Raw genomic sequence first — 18,980 nt, forward strand, 5'->3', positions numbered from 1 at the left:
GGCAAACCAGTCTCTCCACAATTCCGTGTAGCGGAAATGTTTCAGATATTTCCATACCTGAAATTATACCTTCATTTTGGGCCTGAATGTTTTTGCCAGCCACCTCTGCATCTGTAAGTCCTCTCCATCATACTTGGAGTTCCAGGTCAGCTTCACCCACCTCTGGGTGAAACCCTTTCAGGCTGCACCTCTTTCTTCTCCATTGCCCTCCAATAAATACATAGCTGTATTGTAGAAATTAGCTCTGAACAGTGGGTTGATTGTTTTTTAATAATGTTCCATAAATGTTACTCTACTCCTCATTATAAATAATAACTCCTGAGCAGGCATCACGATTAAATTTCTGCCTCCCCCAAGATAGCCCCCAGAATAATCTACATCACAAAGGGCAGGCATGCCTTCAGTCCAGTAGAGCTGGCTAGAGACTTAATAAATCAACTCAGCAGATGGGCACTTCTCCACTTCATAGAATAAGAAACTGACATTTAGTAGGTTTAAGCATTCCAAACCATCAGTTTCAGCCTTTAAATACATGTCTCTCAGTTTTCAAGAGTGTTGTCTCCCATTGGTGAGTTATTTCAAAATTTGAGAAAGCATTTCCCTTTTAGAAAACTTCAGAAGACCACTGAAAAGTGGTCCATATCATTTTAAGGATATTAGTGTACAGGTAATCTTTATTCTGTAGTTTTGTTTTTAGTGCTACCAAAAAGCTGATGGACAACAAATTGTATGGCTCTAGACCTTTTTATGTCTTTTCTTTCTTTCTTTTTTTTTTTTTTAAAGATTTTGTTTATTTATTTAACAGAGAGAGATGGCTAGAGAGGGAACACAAGTGGGAGGGTGTGGAAGAGGGAGAAGCAGGCTTCCTGCCTAGCAGGGAGCCTGATGCAGGGCTCAATCCCAGGACCCTGGGATCATGACCTGAGCTGAAGGAAGATGCTTAATGACTGAGCCACCCAGGCGCCCCTCTTCTCATTTGTCTACCAATTATAGTAATTGGGAATCTATGTTTTAAACTTTTTTTTTTTTTTTTTTTTTTTAAAGATTTATTTATTTATTTATTTGTCAGAGAGAGAGAGAGAGAGGAGTGAGAGTGAGCACAAGCAGACAGAGTGGCAGGCAGAGGGAGAAGCAGGCTCCCTGCCGAGCAAGGAGCCCGATGTGGGACTCGATCCCAGGACGCTGGGATCATGACCTGAGCCGAAGGCAGCTGCTTAACCAACTGAGCCACCCAGGCATCCCGGGAATCTATGTTTTAATAATTGGCCATGTATTGACATGATTTTTACACAATTACAAGTGTGTCATCTCTTTTGAAATAAAATAGGAAAAAGAGAACACAAAGCTCAGAATTCAAGACACCCTTGTGTAATTTGTAGCACATGATAAAGAATCTTTCATGAAACAGGTGTTCGGTTATTGCTAAATAAATATGAGAGTAAAAGAAACAACATCAGGCTCTGGGGAAAAGAAATGAACAGACTTTATATTGAATAGTACATAAAAGATTGCTGATTGAATAGCAAATTTCCATCATCACACACATTCATAAATACTAACTACCACATTAAAATTTATATTGGCAGAAATGATAGAATTTGTGTATAAGTTTGTGGTTTTTTTTTTTTTGTTTTGGTTTTGGTTTTTTGTTTTTTACTAATACCCATCCAGACTTGAATAGTTGACTTGCTTCACAGGGCTTTACAAAGATATGCAACTTCTGGGGCACCTGGGTGGCTCAAGTTGGTTAACCATCTGCCTTTGGCCGTGCATTAGGCTTCCTGCTCAGAAGGGTATCTGTTCCTCCTTCTCCCTATGTGCTACCCACCCATTCACCTCACCCCCCACCCTCCCTACCATACTCTCCATCTCTCGAAAATAAATAAATCTTTAAAAAAAGAAAAGATACTCGACTTCTGACAATATTGCAGGAGAAGACAATGCTTTGGCAGGATCTTAGTGAAGAAAGTAGCAAATTAGAAACTGAACTAGAAAACATACTTAAGGTTTCGGTAATTATTATCACTCTCACATTATTACACTCATTTTTTCACGGAGGAATTAATATGTTGAGTATTAATAGTAACCAAACCTCATATTGTGCTCAGTGTGTATCAGATATTGTTTGAAGTGATTACAGAACAAGTCATTTAAAATTCATAATACCTCTTTGAATATGTTCTATTATCATCATCATTTTATAGATTAGGAGATTAAGCGATAGAGAACTCGAGAGACTTATTCAAAGTCACTCAGTAAGTGGGAGAACCTGGATTAGAATCCCAGCAATCTGCCCTCAGGGGCCTTTCCATTAACCATCTAGCCACATCATCACCTGAAATTTAAGATCAATATGCATGACCACCACATCAAGAATAAAAAATACTGTCATTGTCAAACTATGTGACATCAAGCATTGTAATTTTTACATCTTAGGAAGGGTATAAGCAGCAAATTCTCAAGAACTAAGAAGACAGTTATTTTCATCTTGACAGAGTTCTCTGTTGAGAAAACCATGTTAGCTCTACAGGTTTGGACTGAACACAGACCCAGGAAATCAGGTGCAGGCCGTGTATGGAATCGAGAATTGTTTTGTGTGAGAAGAACTTGTATAAACTGCAGAGCATAAATGGGATGGGAATGTTGGGGAGCATGTGTTTGTATACTAAAATGTCTTGCGTTCATCTTCCCTTGTTTCACAGTCTGTACTCGAGACTCTTCCAGCTCTACCAGTTCTCTCCAACGGATCTCCAGACCCTGCACAGGCAGTTCAGAATGCAGGGAGTGGTGAGTGGCACATCCTTTTATATCGAATTGAAGCTGTGTCTTCTCACTTTTGCTCTGGCACTCAGTACAGTTAGCCATGACTTTGTCAAGGCAAAATGTGTGGGATTTTTTTTTTTCTATTTTGATTCTGTCACTCCAGCACTCACTCCTTGCCAGCTCCAAACACCCCATTCTGTCACACCAGACAAAATTAATTGAGCCAAATTGGAAGCAGAATCTTTTTCTCTTTCACTACCATCACATCATTTAGAAACTACTCACTTGGGTAATGTCTTTGATTTGAGGTCTCTTTCACAAGGAATCTGGATCTGCTTAATAGTTGTGAGTGGGCCAGGAAATAGGACACTTCCAAAAATCTCTACTTATGCTCAAGTGTGTACAGCACCAGAGCAACTCTCACATAGCAACTCTAACAATACATAAAGGCTACAGGGTTACCTTTTAACTGGACCTCTTCCACTTGAGTATTGTATTTTTGATCAGTGTTTCTGTTTAAAATTTTAAAATCTTTTGATTTGCAAATTTCTCCATTTAACTTTTAATGTGAGATTAATTAGGTCTTCTATTATTTCTTTTCATTGTTGTTCTTTAGTCACTGTCTATAGAAGAGGGTAAAAGACATGAGTTCTCTTTTTTATAGTCGGGTTTTTTTTTTTTCACTGCATATGAACAGTTTTTCCAGGCAATGAAAAAAGATGGCAAGCCAAATCTTAGTTAGGAATCAGAGTTTAGGATTACTCAGATGATTTCTGGATTCACTTGTTTTTGGCCAAGGAATTTATTGTCTTAATTTCAAACTACCTCGCAGAGAATGTGGGACATTTCTTGTTACCCATTTGGCTCTTTTTTAATAAACAGCATAGGAGGTCAGGTAACCAAATCAAATTACAAGAATTTGGGTCAATTTACATGGACAAACCTAGCAGTGAAGTCCAAATTGAATTTTAACACATCCTAAGAACCAAACCTCCCATAGTTTGGGAGAAACAACAGGAGAAGTGAATTTAGGCAGGAATTCTAGTGGGGTCTTTGCCCGTTCTCCATCTGCCTTAAGTTTCTGCTTCCCCAGGAGCAGCAACACTGGGTTTAGATGGACTTAACTGTAATATCATAACATACAGAAGAGATGCCTCATTTTGGGCTTTCCTCTAGTAATCTTCAGTGCCTTTCATGAGATATAAGAATCTAAGATTAAAAACATCAGATAAAATAGAAAGTTTGTTTGGATAATGATTATAGAAATTCATTCATATGAAAGTCTGAAGACCCCACATTATTATTTAACTGAACTCCTCTAGGTGAGTCTGATTCTGTTCCTTGCTTGTAAACATTCTGATGTGCCTGTAGGTTAACTTAGAAATATTTTATGCTTATTTTATAGTACATGATATTGATTGTTTAAATAACGTATAAAAATTGTACATCCTTTTTTTTTAGATGATGATTATCAGAAAAAAAACATTCCACCAGAAACTGAAGAGCTGTCCTTTGAAGTATCTTATTCAGAAATGGTTACAGAGGCTCCAAAAAGAAGTAAATTCAAGAAATCAGATTTTAAGAAAGAGGACTATGCTTTAACTGTATGTAAAACCTTTCATGATTATTCCAATAACTTCCTATGGTTTTTCCATGGGACAAACTAGAATTTTTTTTTCTTTTTTAAATGTGTGTGTGTGTGTATCTGTGTGTGTGTGTGTGTGTGTGTGTGTGTAGGGAGAGGGCAGGCATCAGTGTTATGCAGTACCCAGCCTGCCTGACCGTACCTGGCAGCACTGGGTTGCAAAAGAGTTGTGAGGATGTATGCTTGAATACTGTTTTACAGAGGAAATAGGATTTCCTGGCTTGTATGATTTCATGCAGCTTCTATCCTTACTTATAGGTTAATGCAGATTCTAACTATATACTTAGTTGTGTCTCTAGAAACCACATATCAGAGGGGCTTACTGCAAAAAGTCACAGTCATCATAACAAGAAGTGAGCACTTGCAGAACAGGCACTAAAAATCCATCAAAAATATTCTCAAGAATTTATAATATTATCATGAAATAGACAAATGGAGCTATATACTTCATTATCCTGAAAGCCTCAGAGTATGTATCTATGTAACTGTATATTAAAATCTATATCTATATCCAGGATATTATATTCTGAAAACCCACTACAAGAACTATGTTACATTGATATGTTGGCTACTCAATAAATGCGTTTGTGAAGAGTTGGTGATGTAGAGTCCTGAATATTCTGTGCTGATCAGAGCTAGAGGCATGATGAGCAGCAGGGCACAGACAAGTTTAAGGGCTGAAGCAATGAGTCCTATAAAAACTGGCAGAGTCTTTACCTAGGTAGCCTGGACCATTCCCAGACAACAACCCCATGATGAGGGAGGAGCAAGAGGGCAGGGCAAGAATTGTAAGACTCACTGAGTGTCTTCTACCAGCCTGTGCTGCACTAGGTATCTTCATTGTAATCACCCTGTGACTGCTCCCATTTTACAGCTAAAAAACTGAGGCTCAAAGAAGCTAAGATATACATCCAAAGCCCCAAAGTGAGTAGGAGGCTGAAATAGGATTTAAACATACATATGTCAAACTCTATGTCTAGACTCCTTCTGGTCCTTAAGCAAACCTCTATGTAGGAGGGCACAGGGTTGTTTTGGGGCAGAAGATGGAATCCAGTGGGACTCTGGTTTCAGGGGAATGATCTTCAGGTCCTCAGATGAGGATGCTGGCCCCCAGTTCCTTCATCCAGGCTGTCCCTTCCTGAGATTTGGGTCACCTGGGGTGCAGGTCAGTCTCCTGTGAAGAACTTTGTGTGGGATTTAGCAAGTGGTAATTATTAATGAATGACTGCAGTTTTTGCCTTGGTTGTTGTTGCTATATATTACTGTTATGTGGGACGTTGGTCTCAGAAAGAAGGGAAAACAACTAAGTTTTTTTATAGAACAAGTTATGCCCCAAATCACAGTCTACATTTTTTTTTTTTACTTTTAAAATACTTGAGGTTCCAAGGAACAGTTGTTGACTAAATGAACAAATGAATGAATGAGTGGATGGTTAAAAACCTCAAGAAAGTTCTAACCTGAGGGACCCCCTATAGAGAATATACAAAGCTTTATAACTGAAATAACTGAGATTTTTCTACTTTAGCAAATTTTTTTCCATACCAGGTTTTTTGAGAGCCATGCTAACTTGTGGATATTATATAAGAACAATTTCTTTCTTAAAAGGTCTTACTTGGGTGCACCTGGGTGGCTCAGATGGTTAAGCCTTTGTCTTCGACTCAGGTCATGATCTCCAGGTCCTCAGATGGAGCACCATGTCAGGCTCCCTGTTCAGCAGGAAGCCTGCTTCTCCCTTTCCCTCTGCCTGCTGCTCCCCCTGCTTGTGCTTTCTCTCTCTCTCTCTCTCTCAAATGAATAAATAAAACCTTTAAAAAATAAAAAAGGTCTTACTTATAGTCTTCACAATATTTCTGGATTGTTGAAGAGTTTTTTGTTGTTGTTGTTATCATTTTACTGTATTTTGTTTCCTATTGTGGAAATGGGGAATATAGCAATTTCATTGTCTCAAAATGATAGTGGTTTTATTTGGTACTTTCTGTATGTTTTTATTTTTTAGAAATATTTAGGCTTTAAATATCTGAATTTGAGATTGAAGGTAGAATAACTACTGTCTCAGCAGGCTTGTGCATCACATTCAGTGGGGAGATTAGTTAGTCTTTTGGAGGATACAGAGAGAATACGTCATACCTGCTTAAAGGATTGATGGTTCCCTAACCTGAAAGGATACATCAGAAGCTCTTCTGGGAGTACTTAGCTGTTGGGATCTGTGTGAACCCTGTCATATGTGCCCCTGGTCAGTACATCCCATGTGGTGCCTGGGACATCAGTGGACAACACAGAATGTTTCTTGGAAGAAAGATGTTTTCATGGTTGTGATGACGATGTTATAGTACACTTCAGACCACTGTTTTGATTCTAATGTAGCATAAGAGTGTTCTGCAAATGTTCTAAAAATCATTCATAATCTTTCTATGACACAGCTTGCTTCTCAGAGATTTTTGTACAAGTAGCATGTTTTGCTATACAGATTTAGAATGTCCAGGTGGCATTTGAATGAGGGGATAATAATTTTCCTTTGCCATAAGAAATAAATATCTTTCATATGTATTTTAGAAATTTATTGTCCAGAAAACCAGATTTGGCCTAACCGAAGCAGGAGATCTGTCTGCTGAAGATATGAAGAAAATCCGCCATCTCTCTCTAATTGAACTGACTGCCTTTTTTGATGCCTTTGGAATCCAACTGAAAAGAAACAAAACTGAGAAAGTAAAAGGACGAGGTAGTTAAGACAGGTTTCTTCTGATTTTAACACTTTGACACCCTGGAATAAGAATAGTGCTTTGCTGATTCCTTTTCCTTTCTTTCTTGCCCATTATACAATGAAGACAATGGTATTTTTGGCGTTCCACTTACAGTCCTATTGGACAATGACCGAAAGAAAGACCCTGGAGTGAAGGTTCCCCTGGTGTTACAAAAAGTAAGTGGGATGTAAATGACTGGGGAAGTGATAGAGCCTCCTGTTTTCAGTTTGGAGTTGTAAACCTGCTAATGAATTTTCTTGTATGTTTAAAGATACTAACACCCACTTAGGACTCAGGCCCTTGGTGATTTTCAGATTTCTTCATGCATCCCCAAAGCATCCCACAACACTTGGAACCAGTTTACCTTGCTTCAGACTTTTGCAGCCCTTCTCAATGTCTGACCATAAAGCATCAGATGATGGACACAGATGCTCTGTCACATGGCTTCCCTCTGTCATAATTTTTTCCAGTATTTTCTAAAGGTTACTTGTGTGTATTATATGTCTCTGTATTTGAATATTCTCTGCAGAATACAAGATGACCATTAATCATCAGCTGTACATTTATTGATTAAGTATTTGCTGAGCTATATCACAGGTTGGGTGTTTTCAAATATGTATGTATAATCATTTAAATGAATTTGCCAAACAAAGCTTAATAAAGCCTAAAATCCACTTTTCTGGTGGTTTTTCAGGTATGACTATGATAGGATATATTTAGGTGGAAGGGAGTTTTGAGAAATTATATTACCTTAACTTTCATCTGCCAGTATCTCTGTGACCATCATTGCTCAATTGCTGATTTGATTTGAAGTCATGATTTTTATAGCCAACAATTTATACTGGATTACTCAAGTATGTATTTATTCAATAGTGACACCCAGTGGCACATTTAAAATCCCAAGCCCTAAACACAAATCTTGTTGCATTTTAAATTGAGTTTTTAAGTAATGTAGAAAAATATTGACTGAGGAAACAAACTTACCTTATTATACAGTAACAATGCCATGCCTCTTTACTGTATACTCTTTAAACTTTGCTGCCAGGGCCTCAGACCAAGTGGCTTCTTAAGTCAGGTGATGGCTGCTGATAGAGGCAGAGGACGATGATGAGAGAGCCAGAGGGTGCTGGCGACGTGCCAGCATGCATGGGGGCCTCTGAGGGTGCCTCCCCTGAGCAGATGCCATCCATAGGCTGACATGGGTAGTCATGTCAGCACTGAGCAGCCTGAGGAAGTTGTGTTATCATCTCCCTTCTACTCATGAGGCCACTGAGGCAGAGGAGGGTGAGATACCTCACCCTTGAACATACACCCAGCCAGGAGGAAGGGCGAAAGGAAGTACAGCCTATGTCCATAGCCAAAGTCCACGGTGACACGAACATTTTCTTTCCTTCTTTGAATTAGAACTAGAATGATGACCTCTCTCCTCTGTGTAAAGGACAGAGTCTGAAGACTATGCATAAAAATCTAAGACTGAGGAGATTCAACACATGAATTTATATTATTATGTAACTTAGCAAGTGGAAGGTGCCCAGTAAATGCTAGTTCGACTAAATCTGAATTTATAACATCTTAGCAACTCAATACATGTTAGCTGTTATTACTCCTCATGTCAAGTATTCCCCATTGAAGACAGCTTAAGGTATTATTCTTCCACTCCTATGGGAGATCCTTTTTTTATGGACATATTTCCTTGGCCTAAATACCCATTTCTCACCCTACCCGTAAGAAGTACCTTTGTTGAGGCACCACCATTTATTTATTTAATTATTTTTTAGATTTTATTTATTTATTTGACAGACAGAGATCACAGGTTGGCAGAGAGGCAGGCAGAGGGAGAGAGAGGGGGAAGCTGGCTCCCTACCGAGCAGAGAGCTGATGCGGGGCTCGATCCCAGGACCCTGAGATCATGACCTGAGCCAAAGGCAGAGGCTTTAACCCACTAAGCCACCCAGGTACCCCAAAGCACCACCATTTCTTAAAAGGAAAAGAGCATAATCTCACAAAACAAACTGAAGGTGGCCGGGGGGAGGGGGCTAGGGAGAGGGTGGTGGGTGGGGTTATGGACATTGGGGAAAGTATGTGCTATGGTGAGTGCTGTGAAGTGTGTAAACCTGGCGATTCACAGACCTGTACCCCTGGGGCTAATAATACATTATATGTTTATAAAAAATATTAAAAAATTATTTAAAAAAAAAAAGGAAAAGAGCAGAGACTCTGGATGATCCTCCTCTGCAGTGTAAACATGGGCAAGTCACATACCCTTCCCATGCCTTGGTCCTCTCTGCAGTTAGATGGGGATGTGGTTAGCGCCTGCCTGGTAGAATTAGTGTGAGGATTAAATGAGTTAATAGATGGCAATTAGTTAATTAAATAGTTAATAGATACTGAGAAAGGGGCATCTGACACAGTAAGTGCACAATAAATGTTAGGTTATATTGTTACTACGTTAACAGCATCATCATCATCATCACTATTACCATGGGAACTTGGGAGAGGTATAAATCTTTACAGTCTAGAATTCCTGTTGTCTCTCAACTAATGTGGTTGTATCTAATAATAGTAAATTCGGAAACTTTTTTTATTGGTCCATCTGCAGAAAGAGATATATAGTAATCAAATCTTAAATTGGCCAAGTACAAGCTTGAGAGACAGGGCCATTACTTTTGAGGTTGATCCCGGGAAAGTGACAGGACAATTCTGTCTCCATTGCATTTGCAAATTGGAAACTACTGTTGACCTTAGAGGCGGTTGTGAACATTTCACAAGGCATTCAAATACCAGGCATGTATATATGCGTGGTAATTTGTTTATTGTTGTCACCATCTTGTTATTTCACATGTTAATTATTGTATGGAGGTATTCATTTTTATAATATATATCATTGCTTTTCAGTTTTTTGAGAAAGTTGAAGAATCAGGCCTGGAATCTGAAGGAATTTTTCGACTTTCAGGATGCACTGCCAAAGTCAAGGTACCGAACATTTTTTTTCATTCTTGTGGGAGACCAAACTAGTGCGACCCAGTTCATGCAGGCCCCAGGTGTTAAGTCCTTTGTTGTCATTGCTGTTGGTAGGACCACTTGACCCTGTCTAGTGTTCTTGGATACCTGTGATTAAATATTCCACGATCCTGAGTTGTGTGTCCTTTTATTTTTTAGAGCAACAACAATAAAAAACCAGCAACAGAGAAACAACACATCAATTTACCATGAAAAAATGCTGCTTACCTTTAGTTTGGAAAAGTTAAAATGTCCCATCACTATTTTCAAGGTTAAACACTTTAGTTTGCTGTGTTCTTCTTGGTCGTGGAATTTACCAAGCCAATATTACATAAACCCTTATTTCCATTATCAGTTGCTTTACTTATTTACTTATATTTTTATGTACTATTCTTTTTTTTTTTTTTTAAGCATTGGGGGAGAGGGACAGAAGGAGAGAGAGAGAGAGAATCTCAAGCAGGCTCCACGCCCAGCATGGAGCCTGATGCAGGGCTCGATCTCATGACCCTGAGATCATGATCTGAGCTGAAATCAAGAGTCAGACACTTAACTCACTGAGCCACTGAGGCATCCCCCATGATCGGTTGCTTTAAACTTAGAAACATTCTTTGGCTGTCTTTTTAATGAAAGTCTTTATAAGAATACGTAGGAATGGCTGTCACCACTAGAATAATCACTCAGCAGTTCTAAAACCTAGTTTTACTGACGATAATGTTAATTTCTACATTATAAAACCACCTGTGTAATGTGATTCCTTTTGCTTTGCTTTCTTCCCTCCATGTAGTGGCAAACTCCACAGCGGTATAAAGGAAAGAATCACTAAAAAAAAACCTTTCTCATAAGTTTCCAGTAAGATATCCCCTTTGTCTACTTGGGGGTATCACAGTGAACAGTTCCACTCTGCCCTTGAATCACTCCCTGGCTGGAAGACACGAAAATCTGAGCAGTTTTAAATAATCAGTCCTTGAGAAAAAAAAAGTCTCAGGATGAGGGAAAAGTTAACTCGGTTGCAATGCATAGAGGTGGAAGAGCATTTCTTCATTAATTCATTTTGGTACATGTTTAGGGAAATTCTATTTGTATCAGAAATCTCAGAGTTTTTATTTAGAAGTGTGATGTGATGCTTTTGTAAGTAGAAACTGAGAATAAATAGGCTGTGTCTATTGGAAGCTCCAGAAGGCAGATTCTGAGATGGAATCAGGAGTAGAAGAGGCATAGTGCTTCTGAAGGGTCCAAGGGAGGAAGCCAGGCTGAGCAGGCTGGGCCTCAGAACAGGTGCAGGGCTGACACCGGTCTTCTCTGCCCTTCGGAGTAGCCCCTCAGCAGGCAGAGGGGCTCGGCACCAGCTTCCACACCACACAGTCACTGCTCCAGCTTCCTGTGAAGGAGGAGATGGGTCCGATGAGCAGGGGCTAACGGCTGGCAGAGCCAGCTGTCAGGAGTCACCTGCATTATTTTATGCAGTTAATTGATTTTGTAAGGGAAGTCCAAGCAGTGTGCCACTTTGCCAGTGGCAGTAGGGGTCGGGGCATTTGGAGAGTTGTCACTTCCCTGGGAATGGAGATTGCTAGATGCTAGAACAAAGTCATTTGAAAGGCAAGAAAATTCCTAATGGATCCTCAAGGTTTATTCTTTCTAAATTGAATCTGCTTTTTGTCTTAAATTCTAAGAGTTATGGTTGTCATATGTACCCTGAATCAGAGGATGAGAGTCAGAGAACCAAAGTGAAGTCAGAGAAACAAATTTCCTAGACATAATTAGACTTCATTCCTCTAAATCTCCCTCCATAACTGAGAAGTGGTATTTACACAGATTCATCCCGGCCTGTGTGTGTGTGTGTGTGTGTGTGTGTATAAAACATAATGGAGGTGATTTAAACTCTCTTTTTCAAATAATCAAAAGGAGACAACATTACACAACCGTTGTATGCACGAAGTTTAACACCATAGCAGAAGTTATTTTTCTTTAGCTAATCTTTGCCTGAAAAATGCTTACCAAAAGCTAATAATTCCTTCAGAGTGTTCTTATAGGCGCATGCATTCCTGAACCTTATTTAGGGAAAAGTCCCTTTTCTTCCCTAATCGGTTTTATGTAGTTTCAGCCTATTTATTCTGTCTCTTACTACTCTGAGAATGTAATCCAGATGTTTGCATGGTTTGAGCTCCAGGAAAACCAATGTGAGAGAAATCTGGGCCAGCAAACAGAAACAGGGGAATATCATAGTTAGAAAGACATTGTAACTTGATCTATTAAAGGGGTCTTTATTTCTCTTCTTTGTTCAAACTTTAAACTATTTGTGTAAATTCTTCTGCTAGACTAGTTTTTCTAGGAATGTGCTTAGGGAAAGATAGTTTTAAAAACTCTGTTATAATTATCCTCAAATTGTGCCAAATAGATGACACTAACTCTAATGTATCATTGTGAGCAGTCTTGTGCTTTCAAGGCCTGGTGAGACTAACAGGGGCACAGGCCTGGGGGGAAGCTGCTAGCTTTGGCCACACAGGGAACACAACAGTGGAGCCTGTTCCTGTATTTGAGGCCACAGATCATTTGGAACCAATTTAATGCCTTGGTGTTTCCAATGATTTTCTTTTCCAAAAATGACAGTAATTTGAGCTGAACACTGGGGAATACATTTTATGGAAAAAGGCAGGCTGTTTGACATGCAAGGGTTGGTTTTTTTTTGTTTTTGTTTTTGTTTTTGACTTGTTTCAGTTACTCTGAGGCTGCTCTAAATGTTTCATAATTATGTTACTTGGTCTACTGGTTTCCCTTCCTGACCTGGTTTTTGAAGCTGAAGGTGGGTCATTTGCATTTTTATAAAACGACCTCCGAAATGGAAGCAGGTTGTATATTTGCTCAGAGCAGATTGAAGGACGTGGCATCTGACCCTGACCTAGTGTCCTCATTAACACTGGACAGAAGACATGACTTCTTTAACCTCTAAATGCTTCCTTTCCTGTCTTTGGCAAACTAAATTCAACACCTGGTTTATGATTTCATGTTTAGGACCACCATGGAAATGTCAGCTCTGTTCCTATGGCCCTCAGTTTTTTCTGGTCAAAAGGAAGAGAGGACATTCTTTCTCTCAGTTTTGTTTTATTCTGTCCATCCGGTCAAGATGAAGAGATACTGTTACCCGAATAACCACATATGCATGGGTTTCCCATACTAATAATACTAAAGGTTATTACCAACTGAGAGGAGGGGATGTTATGAGCAGCCAGCGTTTACTGAGCACTTCCTTTGGGGTGGGCCCTCCCCACTGAACTTTACATTGTATTATCTGATTGAATCTCTGCGAATCTCATTTTATTTATGTATTTGTTTGTTTCTTTATAGAAATTGTATATTTTTATTTGACAGAGAGAGAGACCCTGAGAAAGAGAATACAAGTAGGGTGGGGGCAGAGGGAGAAGCAGACTCCCCACGGAGCAGGGAGCCCCATGCGGGGCTCGATCCCAGGGCCCTGGGATCAAGACCTGAGCCCAAGGCAGATGCTTAACAATTGAGCCACCCAGGTGCCCCTGAAGTCATTTTAATATTCCTTTACACCGTGAGAAACTGGGGCATAGGCCTTAACACTAGTCAGTTGTGGAGCTGGGATAAAAACCTAAAGAATCTAGTCATAGAACCCACTCTTGATGCTGGAGCCATGTTGCTTGGTAAGGTTAGAATGGTGGTCATGGTGTGTTTCAGACAGCTTCCTACAGCAGAGGGATGTGGGAGATGAATCTGAGTTATTCTGCTCTCAGTGGTGCTTCCTGCCTCCTTGAAAACAGTTTCACCTTTGCTATGTAGCACCAGGCAATGGATGGAAGACATTTGCTGCTTTCCCTGTACTTCCTGTTAACAACACTTCCATCTGTCCATGACTCCAGCTAGCAGTCAGAGTCATTTTGGACGGATCTGTCACCCTCTAAATAATCCATCACTGATTTGTGAGAATTTTCTCTCAGGCATTCCATCAGTGCCACCTCTCCTTTCTGTCTTATAGCTGCTTATCCAGGTTAGTCCTCAATTTCCCAGAAATGGCACCATGGCCCAGTAACTAGTCTCCTTGCCTCTAATCTGTTCCCTAATCAAGGGATAAAACCAAGCTTTATTCTCCAAATCTCTTTCCCATCTGGCTGTCAGAAAAGATAAATCTCACCTTGTTCTCCTGCTTGGATGTGTTCCATGTTGCCTCGTGGCCCATGGAATGAAGTTCAGTCGCATGAGGGCTGGATCTGGTCTGCGCCCCAGCAACACTGAACCTACCAGAGTTCCCCAGACCCAGTGGGTCTCTTTGCATGTGTACCACTGCTGGAGCACTTCTGCTGTCTTGAGTACCCTTCTATTTCCTCTTCCCCTGACAAGTTCCTCACAGACTCAAGACTTGGCCTAAGCCAAGTTGGATTCTCCTCTTCCCTGGCTGCATAGCATCCAGTATGTGACCTGAGTTAGCATAAGGAGTTCATAAGATGGTCCCATTCACAGAACTGCAAGATGCCTAAAGGCAAAGAATGGATCTCGTGCATCCTTCTCTTACCAGAGCCCAGTCTGTGCTCTACTTCTTTTATTCTAGGAAGCACTTTGTATGTATGCTTTAGATATATTCTTTAGTGCTTTACAGAGTGTATTTATCAGCAAAGGATTTGCTTGATTTGCTCTCTTATTCCTATTAGATTGAGAGCTCAAGGACAAGAAGAAAATCTCCTCTTGCTGTCATTAGTAAGGACTAGAGGGTGGCTTGGAATCTGTCTGTTTCTGTAAGGGACATGTGTTGCCAGGTTGTCTCCCATGTCCCAGGTTTGGGGCACCATGACAGCATTAATGCCTGGGCTGGTTAATGAGCTGCAGTGTGGTAGGGAAAGGTCAGACGTGCAGACTGACTCTGGCTCTGTGTGACTCAAGGCTGGAAAGCCATAAACACCCTGAGGGTTTTCAGAGTTCTCTTTTTGGAGTAGTTAGGTGTCAGTTGGGGAGCTGCTACAACTAACTGCTATTAATAGGTAAACTGTATGCAGTTCAAGGGATGGTAGAAAATGAGTTTGAAAAAGAAACATGGGGAATGGGGGCATTGATAATCAGATGAATCGATAATGTGAACTGTATAACCCGACTAAAACTTACGGAGGCTTAGTGATTTTTTTAAAGTATTTACGCAGTGTTCCAAACCTTAGGAAGGATTGGGCAAGCATGCAGACATGTGGAAGACATGTGTACCTCTTGGCATAACACTTTGCTGTAGCTGCTCTAGGAAGATGTCATTGGTCTGCATGTTGCCATGAGGTCAGAATTCCTTTACTGGCATAGTTTTTGTTCTGTATGAGAACTAGTTGAGAGGCATACATTCTTGATCTAATTTAGAAGATGACGGGATGGCAGAGGGAAGGGATCATGGAAAAAGAAAAAAAAAAAAAAGAAGTGGAGGCTTTTGTCAAATCAGTACATTTATCCTGTGGGGATATAAGTGGTATTCGGCCAAAACCACAGAAACAAAACTATGATGAGTAAAGAATTTTATAGCTCTGTAGAATTAGCAGATTATTTCAAAATTAACATTATTCTGTAAAGATTTTAGAAAAAATCATTCAAAAAGAGCTACTTCAATTCTTTAATTATGTTGAAAAAGTTAGGCTTGGTAGATATTGGCTTTTTAATCTATTTACAAAAATAATTTATATAATTACATAAATTTATTCATTACATAAATTTATTCATTACATAAAATTCATTAATACATAAAATTCATTACATAAAATTCATTACATAAATTATAAAGGGGGATCAGGTGGTAAAAACACTTTGAATATTGACTGTTTTTCTTGATTTTCAGCAATACCGTGAAGAACTGGATGCCAAGTTTAATGCTGATAAATTTAAATGGGACAGAATGTGCCATAGAGAAGCGGCAGTAATGTTGAAGGCGTTTTTCAGAGAACTACCCACCTCTCTCTTCCCTGTGGAATATATACCTGCCTTCATCACTCTCATAGAAAGTAGGTGGAAGAAGTTAAGTGTGAATGGGCTAAGATAAAAGGTTAATAAAGTGACACAAAGCAAAAGAAAGATGCATAATCAGATGTGATCATAAATGTACAGATTTCCTATTTCCTGGCAGTGGTTGGTGAAATACTGAGTTTGATGGTAAACAGTCCTCTCTTTTCCTTATTAAGTCTGGTAGATACAAGTTAGCGAGTTTTATGACCGTTAAAAGAGCGGGTTGCCGGGGTGCCTGGGTGGCTCAGTAGGTTAAAGCCTCTGCCTTCGGCTCAGGTCATGATCTCAGGGTCCTGGGATCGAGCCCCACGTCGGGCTCTCTGCTCGGCGGGGAGCCTGCTTCCCTTCCCCTCTCTCTGTCTGCCTCTCCACCTGCTTGTGATCTCTGTCTGTCAAATAAATAAATAAAATCTTTAAAAAAAAAAAAAAAAGTTGGTTGCCGAAAGACCAGACTCTTGAGATTTGAATTCTTGTTCAACCATCTATTGGCCATGTAATCAACCTTTCTGAGCTTCATTGCTGCACCTATAAATTACAGATAACAATTGCTTGTCAGGGTTGTTGTGGTTATCGAATGAAGACATCTAGAATAATACCTGGTGTGTAATAGTCCTTCCAAAAATAGAAGGTCTCTTCCTTCTTTAAATCCAAGGTCCTGGGTTTGATGATGTGTAAAACACAATAAATGCAGCACAGAAGGTGTTTTGTCTCTGAAAACTACAAAGTCACATAGATTAGGCCTTAAGTGAGGAACTTGGATAAAAGCATGGAAACTGGAAAGTGTGTGTTGTATTTGGCAATGAGAGGATAATTTGGCATGCTTTTAGCCTGAGGGCTGAATATTGTGGAGATGTGACAAGAGAGAATTTAGAAAAGCAGAATGGGTTTACATGAAGGGGGCTTTGACTACTAACCAAAGGAATTCAGGGGTCACAAAACTGTTAAATAAATGGCAATTCTGCATGGACAGAAAAGGCCCATGGACAAACTGAAAGGACACACCCCTTATAAAAAGATTGGCCACTGCTCAGCTCTAAAAAATGGTTACCGTGTGGGAATGAGAGCCAAAATCCACACTTTAATAGGGAAACTGTTAATTTGAAAATATCAGCTACAAATTCCAATTTGAAAACACTCTGTGAGCCTAACAAATGATATCTATATCTGCCAATTTACAGCTTCCTGCAGGTTGACCAGAACTATAAAATCCTTAAAACCACAATGAAAGAAAATAATAGGTCCTAAGTTTTATGACAAAATTTGTCCTAAAAAATAGTAGGTTCTAAATCTTTAAACATTTTAACTAAATCAGATTCATAAAATAATCCTTTGTGCCTTCAGAAAAGAGAATACCATGGGCATGGCAGTTTTTTCCTAAGCTTTAATTCACATGCCATCTGTGACTAGGATCTCTTTACTTTGTAAGATGTAGTATTTTGTTTTATGAGAGATGCTTACAAAGAGAGAAGAGCTAGTTCGCTTCATTCTTTTTTTATTTCAGATACTGTGTTTTGTCAGTTCTAGAATTTCCAGTTGGTACATTTTTTAATTGAAATATAATTAATATACAGTGTTATATTAGTTTTAGGTGTATAATATAATGATTCAATAATTTGATACATTTTTCAGTACCCATCATTATAAGTGTACTTTTTAAAAAATATTTTTACTAACATATAATGTATTATTTGCCCAGGGGTACAGATCTGTGAATCATCAGGCTAACACATTTCATAGCACTCATCATAGCACATGCCTTCCCCAGTGTCCATAACCCAACCACCCTCTCCTTACCCCTCCACCCCCAGCAATCCTCAGTTTGTTTGTGAGATTAAGATCTCTTATGGTTTGTCTCCATCCTGATCCCATCTTGTTTCATTTTTTTCCTTACCTATCCCCAAAATCTCCCACCCTGCTTCTCAAATTCCTCATATCAGAGAGATCATATGATAATTGTCTTTCTCTGATTGACTTATTTCACTCAGCATAATATCCTCTAGTTCCATCCACATCATTGCAAATGGCAAGATTTCATTTCTTTTGATGGCTGCATAGTATTCCATTGTACATACATACCACATCTTCTTTATCCATTCTTCTGTTGATGGACATCTACGTTCTTTCCATAGCTTGGCTATTGTGGATATTGCTGCTATCAACATTCAGGTGCACGTGCCCCATCAGAGCACTACATTTGTGTCTTTAGGGTAAATACCCAGTAGTGCAATTGCTGAGTCCTTTATCTTTTTCACCCATTCCCTCTCCACCTCCCCTCTGGCAACCTCCAGTTTGTTCTCTATATATTTAAGAGTCTTGTTTTTTTTGTCTCTCTCTCTCTCTCTCTCTCTCTCTCTCTTTTTTTTTTTGGTTGTTCATTTGTTTTGTTTCTTAAATTGCACATGAGCAAAAAAAAAATCATATGGTATTTTTCTTTCTCCGATTGACTTATTTCACTTAGAATTATACCTTCTAGATCCATCCGTGTTTTTGCAAATGGTAAGATATTCGGGGTTTTTATGGCTAAGTAATATTCCATTATATGTATGTGTGTGTGTGTGTACATTGTGTGTATATATACACACACATACAAACCAGATGCGGGGCTCGATCTCAGGACTCTGGGATCATGGCCTGACCCGAAGGCAGATGCTTAACCAACTGAGCCACCCAGGTGCCCCTTTTTTGTATTTTGAATTCATTTTTGCGTATAAGTATATAAGACCATGGTCTAGTTCCATAGTAACATTCTTTTGCATATGGCTGCCGGTTTTCTCAACACCATTTGTTGAAGAGATTGTCTTTTCCCCGCTGAATGTTCTTGTCTCCCTTACCATATTCTTACCTCC

At 39.4% G+C, this 18,980-nt stretch overlaps 1 protein-coding gene across 1 annotated transcript in view; it reads left to right on the forward strand.

Moving 5' to 3' along the window:
• ARHGAP28 (Rho GTPase activating protein 28) overlaps positions 1–18,980 on the forward strand; it is a 206,423-nt gene that overhangs the window by 157,136 nt on the left and 30,307 nt on the right. Inside the window, exons 6-11 of the mRNA XM_080821521.1 lie at positions 2,703–2,787; positions 4,225–4,367; positions 6,962–7,127; positions 7,234–7,325; positions 10,045–10,122; positions 15,971–16,133. Of these exons, the coding sequence (XP_080677647.1) occupies positions 2,703–2,787; positions 4,225–4,367; positions 6,962–7,127; positions 7,234–7,325; positions 10,045–10,122; positions 15,971–16,133 (727 nt within the window). The remainder of the gene's footprint in view (positions 1–2,702; positions 2,788–4,224; positions 4,368–6,961; positions 7,128–7,233; positions 7,326–10,044; positions 10,123–15,970; positions 16,134–18,980) is intronic.

Source organism: Martes martes, assembly GCF_963455335.1.
Source record: "Martes martes genome assembly, chromosome: 13".
Taxonomy (NCBI): Eukaryota; Metazoa; Chordata; class Mammalia; order Carnivora; family Mustelidae; genus Martes; species Martes martes.